Consider the following 9,091-nt stretch of genomic DNA (forward strand, 5'->3'; position numbering starts at 1 on the left):
AGCCCTTTGCTCTGATTGAACTGACCTTTGACCTCTCCTCCAGTTAGTGAATAAATGTGTCTATTTACTAACAGGGTGTGAAGTTCTTTTTTCCCAAACCTTCAGTTTCTTGGTTTTTGTTGTGTTAAACTTTTACAAATATTTACCCTATGCTTTTGTATGCAACTTTCTTTGACTTTTGGGATGTTATTGACTAAAAGCTTGATTTGTATTTACTAGTTTGAAACATTTTTACGAACTGAGCCATTCTGACATCTGAATATATTTTGAACCATTCCAGTGTAGCTCTGCTGAAAAGTGAATATTTGCTCTGTTCTTTTGTTTTAATTTTTCCATTTACGGTCCAAACTAGAAATCATCTTTATTAGGTAAATATTTGCTATATTAAATTACTTTTATTAAAGAATTGCATCGTGTTTGCTGTTATGTCAATATTAAGAGATCATTATTTTCTAATCCTGAAACAACAAAACTTATTTTGTCCTGATCTTCAGAAGGTGGTCTTAATTTTTGGAAGCAACATATTGCAGTTCCTGGAGAAAACAAGCTGCCATTGTAATTACAGGGAGCCTAAATATATGTGTCTGGTTTGTTATGTCACGCCTGACTGCAGCTTTCATGGCTGTGATCACAACTGTTGCATTGAAAGATTTTTTGTACATAAATGATGCTAAAGTTGGATAATAATCTACAGGAAGCAAACGGATATAAAATGTGTTTTTTAAACACAGAGCAGATGGCAATAATGGTTATATTAAAAATGCATTCACGTTGAATCAATCTCACAAAAACATGCTGAAATTACACTGTTTGCTCAATTTTTATATATATATAGTTTTAAGAAAATGTTAAAATAACCCCAAAACACAAGACCTGGATAAATCTTAATTTTCATCAACTCAGCAAAAGTTTCGTAAAAATAAATAAAACAAATGGGATTAAAACAATGCGAAGTACTAGAACTGTCTCATAAAGGACAGCGGCTTTTAGAAAACAACTCGGAACTAACTGTCAGTCACAGATCGTCAGGACTCATTATGGTGGTGCAACAACAGTACTTCCCGTACACATGTTAGCGCTTCAGCTTTAAATTACTTTAATAACAAGCTGTCTCTCTGTGGCACATTCAGCTCTTATTATCGGTGACCTTTTAAACTTTCGTTTAAACATGAAACTTCTTACGCACAACATGTTGACGTCGCACGTGAAGGGAGTGACCAAGGGATACCCGCTGCTCATCAAGGTAAACCGCTAAAGTCGGCTAGCATCTAGGCTAATGCTAACACCGAGCTATTTTTGATTGAAAGCGCTTTCTTATTTAATGTTCTGAATTCAAGTCTGTAAAGTTTTATAAAATACACCCAGTACGCACTGAGGCTGATATAGAAAGAATAACGATAGAAAAAATTACGTTTTTCTATCCAAATTGAATAATAATAATGATATAAATAATGAATGAGTAACATTCAAAGCAATGTTAAAGGTTGCTTGTACTTGTATCTTTGTGCAGGCCACTGAGGTGAAGGTGAACGAGGTGGACTTTAACCCTAAATTTGTCTGCCGGATGATCCCCAAACTGGAGTGGAGCGCTCTGGTCCAGGCTGCAGACCAGGTCAGTCGGAGACCAGCAGTTTTCCTTCAGTCCTGCAGGGCAGAGATATAAAATTACAGTTTAAAGTATGCAGGTATTTAACATTTGTCCAGACAAGAATTTGTGACACAGTGTTTGTTTTTCACCCCTCAGCTGGGTCATCGTGAGGACCTGCCAGGTGAGCTGGTGGCAGACTATGAGAAAAACGAAGACTTCCTGAAGAAAGTGCACCGAGTTCTGCTGGAGGTGAAGATCACTCAGTATTAGCCCAGATTCTGACCTGGAATCACTTTGTTAGGCCTTTCATAATAACAAATTTTGCTGGATGATAAATTGCCTCTGAGACTTGAATAAAGGTTTATTTCTAACAAACCTTTAACACTGGAACTGGGAGACATTTTAAATATTAAAAAAATAAACAAAACACCTGAAACAACAAATAACATGGACACTGAAGTCTCTGCGGATAAAATTGGCCTTTAAAAAGTGGTCTAGTTGTGACCAAAGCGCCAATTCATTGTTTATTGCGACAGGTCTACAATTTGGTGAAAAATCAATCACAAAATATCGGTTATTTTGCTGTGATGTATTTGTGAACAAACCCAATTCAAACACAAAGGTTACACCATATTGTGGCCATGGTAACACAACAATCAAACTATCATGATGATTCTTTAGACTTTTACAGAGTAAACTTCCTAATTAAATATTAAGTCTACATTTTTATCTCGGCTGAATGCATTAAATAAAATTGAACATGATTGTCATTCTCTATAAATGATGCTACAGCTTGTGGACAAAATCTGTGGTAACAGATCAGGCTGAGACTCTGGCAAATGGCAAAGAGCTCAATTTTCATTTCATCAGCAGATGGAGAACAGCATAGCAGCGAGCTGCAATGAGTTCAGACCTGGGACTGCAAGCCCTCACAATATATAGAACTCTTCACACACAATGTGGTTACGCCCTGGCTCAGAGGTGCAAACTACCCGTCAGCTAATTCCTTACATGATAAACATTTTCTGTTCAAATATGAGAGATTCCATAAATCAGGTTTGCTAATGGAACAATTTTGCAAAAACAACATTGTCAGACCACAATACCATCACGTACTCTGAGCTTTTGACATAGAGGAATTTGTTAAACCTTTGGGCTTATTCCATCACACTATAATTATCAAAACTATTTGTTCTTATCTGTTAACAGATACTGACCCTTGCTATGTTATGTGTTGTGAGGCATTGTTCCACAGGAAACTCATCTGACTGGTTCTGCAGAATCTCTCTGCAAACATGAGCAATATTAATGTGGTCAAATGAGTAAAATAATTAAATGAAATTGTTAAAAGAAATAATAACACAATTTTTACTTCACAAGGTTTATACCTATGGTGTGTGTTACAATTAAACCATTTCTGGGGGCCCCTGAATGTCTGGAGGCCCCTACCTACCAGCAGCTACTCAGTTTTCTATGCCTTGATGTCCCAGTCTTGTAATTCTAGATCTCAGAGGTGCTAACATCAATAAATTATATAGAGTTAACCAGAAAATCTTACATCAAGACTCACAACATTACAACCTGTAGATCCATTTCCCCCTCAGTCCAGATAAACACACTTTCTATAGAGCTGCAAAAGCTGCATGACCCTTGGCAACTTTCAGAAATGCATACCAACAGGCATTTGTTGTGTGTTTTTTTTTTAAAGAATTACCATTTTATTTTTATTCGCTGGTTTTCAGAAAAACTTCAAGGTTTGACAAAAAAGGAAATAAATGCATTTTCTGAAATGGAATGTTCCAGATTAGTTGAAAACAATGTCAAGAAATAAATGGGTCAATTTTGTAAAACAAAGACAAGAATGACAAAAAAAATGCAAATGCTGTGTTGTTAGAATGGCATTTTTGTCTCAAACCACAGAAAATAAAATTTTTATGTTCTTACAAACTTTTGGTGTTAAAAATAAAATAAAACTAAAGTGATGTCTGGTGATGACCTCACACAGCTCCTGTCTGTCCTGCTGCAGGTGGAGGTGATTGAGGGATGCCTGCAGTGTCCTGAATCGGGTCGAGAGTTCCCGATCTCCAAGGGAATCCCCAATGCTGCTGACGAAGACGGCCTAGACCTCAACTTCAGAGACGACTGTGTTGTTTCTGTTTTTGAGTCGCCTCCATGGGAGAAAAGGCCGCATCCTTTGGTTGGTTGTAGTAATGACGTTTTAAGCGGCTCCTGCTGCCGGCAGATGGAAAAAATGAGAAGAATAATGGATGGAAATGTTCCCTGAGAGTGACCCCCCGACCCCAGTGGTTTGATCTGTATTTATTTTTGTAACTGTTTCAGCTTTTTCTTTCTCAATAAAACTGCTTCCTGACAGCCAAAATCATTAGGTTTTTGTGGAAAATATGGATTCACTTATATTACAGACGTAGAGCCGCTGAGAGCAACGGCTCTGAACCCCATCTCGCCCTCTCTCAGGGTTGGATGACGTGGCAGTGGCTTGTCTATATTTGGCTTTAAGGAAAAAGGGAGAAAAAAGCAGGCAGGCTGGAAGTTGTTTTTAAGGAAGTCTGTTTTTTTTTCCCTCTCCTTAAAGCCACACATTACAGCTCTGTAACCCACACACACAACACCCCACCTGGGCGGGATCCGCGGATCTGAGATGCCCCACAGTTTGTCAGATCCTCCTGACAGACGGAGGCGAGGCCGCGTTGATAAATGAGGTTTTCCGTTAGTTTCTGGCCGTCTTTGGATTAAAGCGAGAGTCGAGTCAGAACAGGAGTGTTTGTTCGTTATCATTTTTAGAAACTCTGCCAGGACCTTCGATGAAAGGAAGGGTTGGCCTGACCAGAAGCCTTGAGGCTGCCTGAGTCTCTCCTACCTTTCCCTTCTACTTACTGCAATTACAGGCCTGCGCCCGCAACTATAATAACGGTATAATGTGATGGCAGCAGAGCAGCAATAAAAGCCACCCCTGGCAGATTAATAGTCCTCCAGAAGTGCTGAGCTGTAATTAACAATGAGCCTGAAGAGGAACAGACAGAAAAGAAAGGAGCTCGACTCTGAGCGTGTAAAGCTGAAGATAAAAATGGATAGGCTGCTTTCTGAGCGGTCTAATAAAATCACGACGTAGCTCCTCAGCTGGCAGCGCGAACAAGCTGAAACTGCAAATCACACCCGGGATCCGATCCATGAATAATTTAAGGCTGTTTTCATGGTGCAAGAGGCAGAGATCTGGGCAAATACTGTTGACACTTTTCATCGTAGGAAAAAGAGGAAATGCCTTCAATTGCTCCGACAGTCGCACAATGGAGTTCAGGGGTCGTCGTTTATTAATGAGAACAAAGTCTGTAAAAATGGAGCTAATGGACTTTTGAAGTTACTTCAAAAAGCTGCAGTGCAGAGGCATTTTAAATTCCTCTTTACTGTTGGTGTCCGCATGTTAATTACATGTCTCAATTTGAGAATAACATGATTATTAATTAGGAGTACTAATTATAACTAAGAGTTATATTAATAACTAATAATTGTTGTGTTATTTTATTATCTAAAATTATGGCACCCCTCAAGTGCCACAGTTTTAGTATCACTTGGTTCTGTGTTAAAATTCTGCATAGAAAATCTCTGCCTAAATTATTATTAATTAGTTCATTAATTAGTTTATTTTCTTTTTCAAAAATAGAATTGAGTTTGTAATATAGTACAAAATGAGCTGAAGTGGTTAAATGTAAAATCTTTGGTGAGCCAATTTTTCACCTGATTAATTGTTGGAATAATCAATACAACAATAATTAGTTGCAGCCATGCTTTAGTGACTTTTACCATTTTAATGTGATAGACCAACTCAAAGTAGAGCTTAATTGTGAAGTGCAAAGAAATAGAGCGTAATATTGTTTTTTGAAACAGGGTTTAAAAATGAACTTGTCATTGGTATTCCAACCCCTTTACTCTGCTGTCCATTAATAAAGTCCACTGGCAGAAACTTCACTAAAGTTGTAATTAGAAAATGATGAATTGGGAATTTCTCGACAGTCCCAACCTTACAATCCAATATGGCGGCCCTGCATATTAAAGTAGCAGCTTACTAGTAGAATAGTGGCTGTAACACTTCAGAAACACCAAAGTGAGACAATATGGGATATTTCTATTCTATTCTACTCTGAATGGGATTCCAGTAAGTAAAGTGAGTCCAAATATTTTATAGATATTGTGTTTTGCTGATCCGTATAGAGTTAATGGGGAGTGGACCTGTGGCTCTAGCTATCAAATTATGGGCAAGAATATTTTTTCATACACTGGTTTGTGAATAAAACTGTAGTTCTGATGTTGACGTTAGAAAAACAGTTTTTTCTATTTATATTTTCATAATTGTCCTTGCAATGGCGGAAAAAAGCCCTCCTCGCCCCTAAACATTCTCGGCTGCAGAGAAACCTCTGAGTTTAACTTGAACAGGCTGCTAAAGGCCCGGTTCTACAGCTGGTCTGAGTCGGTCCCACCGACAGATAGAAACAATGTCTGTCTTTATATCAGACATCCTGATGTAAGACACGGTACCGCCTGTCAGGTGAGATTCCATAAATCAGGTTTGCTAATGGAACAATTTTGCAAAAACAACATTGTCAGACCACAATACCATCACGTACTCTGAGCTTTTGACATAAAAGAATTTGTTAAACCTTAGGGCTTATTCCATCACACTATAATTATCAAAACTATTTGTTCTTATCTGTTAACAGATACTGACCCTTGCTATGTTATGTGTTGTGAGGCATTGTTCCACAGGAAACTCATCTGACTGGTTCTGCAGAATCTCTCTGCAAACATGAGCAATATTAATGTGGTCAAATGAGTAAAATAAGTAAATGAAATTGTTAAAAGAAATAATAACACAATTTTTACTTCACAAGGTTTATACCTATGGTGTGTGTTACAATTAAACCATTTCTGGGGGCCCCTGAATGTCTGGAGGCCCCTACCTAGCAGCAGCTACTGAGTTTTCTTTGCCTTGATGTCTCAGTCTTGTAATTCTAGATCTCAGATGTGCTAACATCAATAAATTATACAGAAAATCTTACATCAGGACTCACAACATTACAACCTGTAGAGCCATTTCCCCCTCAGTCCAGATAAACACACTTTCTATAGAGCTGCAAAAGCTGCATGACCCTTGGAAAAAAGATAACCTGGCAACTTTCAGAAATGCATACCAACAGGCATTTGTTGTGTGTTTTTTAAAGAATTACCTTTTTAGTTTTATTTTCAGGTTTTCAAATATAGAAAAACTTTAAGGTTTGACAAAAAAGGAAATACATGCATTTTCTGAAATGGAATGTTCCAGAGGGCTGCACGGTGGCGCAGTGGGTAGCGCTGTTGCCTTCCCGGCCCGGGGTCTTTCTGCACGGAGTTTGCATGTTCTCCCTGTGCATGCGTGGGTTCTCTCCGGGTTCTCCAGCTTCCTCCCACAGTCCAAAAACATGACTGTCAGTTTAATTGGCCTTCCCAAATTCTCCCTAGGTGTGAATGTGTGTGTGCATGGTTGTTTGTTCTGTTTGCCTCTCTGTGTTGCCCTGCGACAGTCGGGCGACCTGTCCAGGGTGACCCCGCCTGTCGCCGGGAACGCAGCTGGAGATAGGCACCAGCACCTCCCGACCCCGTTAGGGAGAAGGGTGACCAGAAAATGGATGGACGGATGGAATGTTCCAGATTAGTTGAAAACAATGTCAAGAAATAAATGGGTCAATTTTGTAAAACAAAGACAAGAATGACAAAAAAAAAAATCCAAATGCTGTGTTGTTAGAATGGCATTTTTGTCTCAAACCACAGAAAATAACATTTTTATGTTCTTACAAAATTTTGGTGTTTAAAACAATAAATAAAAAAAAACTAAAGTGATGTCTGGTGATGACCTCACACAGCTCCTGTCTGTCCTGCTGCAGGTGGAGGTGATTGAGGGATGCCTGCAGTGTCCTGAATCGGGTCGAGAGTTCCCGATCTCCAAGGGAATCCCCAACATGCTGCTGAACGAAGACGAGGCCTAGACGGCTCAAACTTCCACCAGACGGGACTGTGTTGTTTTCAGAGACGAGCTGGACTCTGGTTTGAGTCGCCTCCATGGGAGAAAAGGCCGCATCCTTTGGTTGGTTGTAGTAATGACGTTTTAAGCGGCTCCTGCTGCCGGCGGATGGAAAAAATGAGAAGAATAATGGATGGAAATGTTCCCTGAGAGTGACCCCCCGACCCCAGTGGTTTGATCTGTATTTATTTTTGTAACTGTTTCAGCTTTTCTATCCTATACTACTCTGAATGGGCTTCCAATAAGTAAAGTGAGTGCAACTTCTTCAACAGGTTCAACCAGTCTGTGCCCCCCCAACCCTCTCTCTCACTGCAGCCACCTCTGCTCCTTACCACACACCTCCCCACAGACAACAAAACACTGACAACCCGCCCCCACACACCTCAGCACAACCTCCACCCCACATCACCACAGACCAGGTCAGAGAACAGCTGAGGAAGCTCAAGCCCAGGAAAGCAGCAGGGCTGGACCAGGTGTGTCCAAGGCTGCTGAAGACCTGCGCTGCTGAACTGGGAGAGCCACTACAGCGGATCTTCAACCTCAGCCTGCAGCTAAGGGAAGTGCCCACCCTCTGGAAGACATCCTGCATCGTCCCAGTGCCCAAGAAGAACAGGCCCAGCGAGCTGAATGACTTTCGGCCCGTGGCACTCACTTCACACCTGATGAAGACGTTGGAGCGGCTCTTCCTCTGCCTCCTCAGACCTCAGGTGGAACACGCTCAGGACCTCCTGCAATTCGCCTACCAGGCAGATGTTGGTGTGGAGGATGCCATCCTCTACCTGCTGCACCGGGCCCACTCCCACCTGGATAAGGGCAGTGGCACAGTGAGGATCCTTTTCTTGGACTTCTCCAGTGCCTTTAATACAATCCAGGCCCTTCTGCTCCAGGACAAACTAAATAGCATGGGAGTGGACCAGCACCTGGTCACCTGGATCCATAGTTACCTCACCAACAGGCTGCAGTATGTCAGGCTGAAGGACACCGTGTCTGACACTGTGGTCAGCTGCACAGGAGCCCCTCAGGGCACAGTGCTGGCCCCTCTTCTCTTCACCCTGTACTCCTCTGACTTCCACTACAACTCGGAGCTGTGTCACATACAGAAGTATGCTGATGACACAGCCATAGTCGGATGTATCAGGGACGACGGAGAGGAGGAATATCGCTGTCTGGTGAGGGACTTTGCTCTCTGGTGCCACACAAACCACCTGGAACTCAACACCTCTAAGACGAAGGAGCTGGTTATAGACTTTGGGAGGTCCAGACCAATGCCGAGACCAGTCTTACTAGAGGGAACGGAGGTTGAGTCGTGGCTCCTACAAGTACCTCGGGCTGTGGCTGGACAGTAAACTGGATTGGTCAAAACACACCAGCCACCTGTACGGGGAGGTGCAGAGCAGGATGTACTTCCTGAGGAGACTGCGGTCCTTTAACAT

At 41.3% G+C, this 9,091-nt stretch overlaps 1 protein-coding gene across 1 annotated transcript; it reads left to right on the forward strand.

The window, feature by feature from the left end:
* The first annotated feature begins 813 nt into the window (after window positions 1-813).
* On the forward strand, window positions 814-7,842 carry trmt112 (tRNA methyltransferase activator subunit 11-2). Its single transcript, XM_055034441.1, has 4 exons — window positions 814-1,243; window positions 1,511-1,612; window positions 1,745-1,837; window positions 7,522-7,842. The coding sequence occupies exons 1-4, from the start codon at window positions 1,169-1,171 to the stop codon at window positions 7,621-7,623; spliced, it is 372 nt and encodes a 123-aa protein (XP_054890416.1). The 5' UTR covers window positions 814-1,168; the 3' UTR covers window positions 7,624-7,842.
* Window positions 7,843-9,091: the final 1,249 nt, after the last annotated feature.

Source organism: Poeciliopsis prolifica, unplaced genomic scaffold (assembly GCF_027474105.1).
Source record: "Poeciliopsis prolifica strain line A6 unplaced genomic scaffold, Auburn_PproV2 SCAFFOLD009, whole genome shotgun sequence".
Lineage (NCBI taxonomy): Eukaryota > Metazoa > Chordata > Actinopteri > Cyprinodontiformes > Poeciliidae > Poeciliopsis > Poeciliopsis prolifica.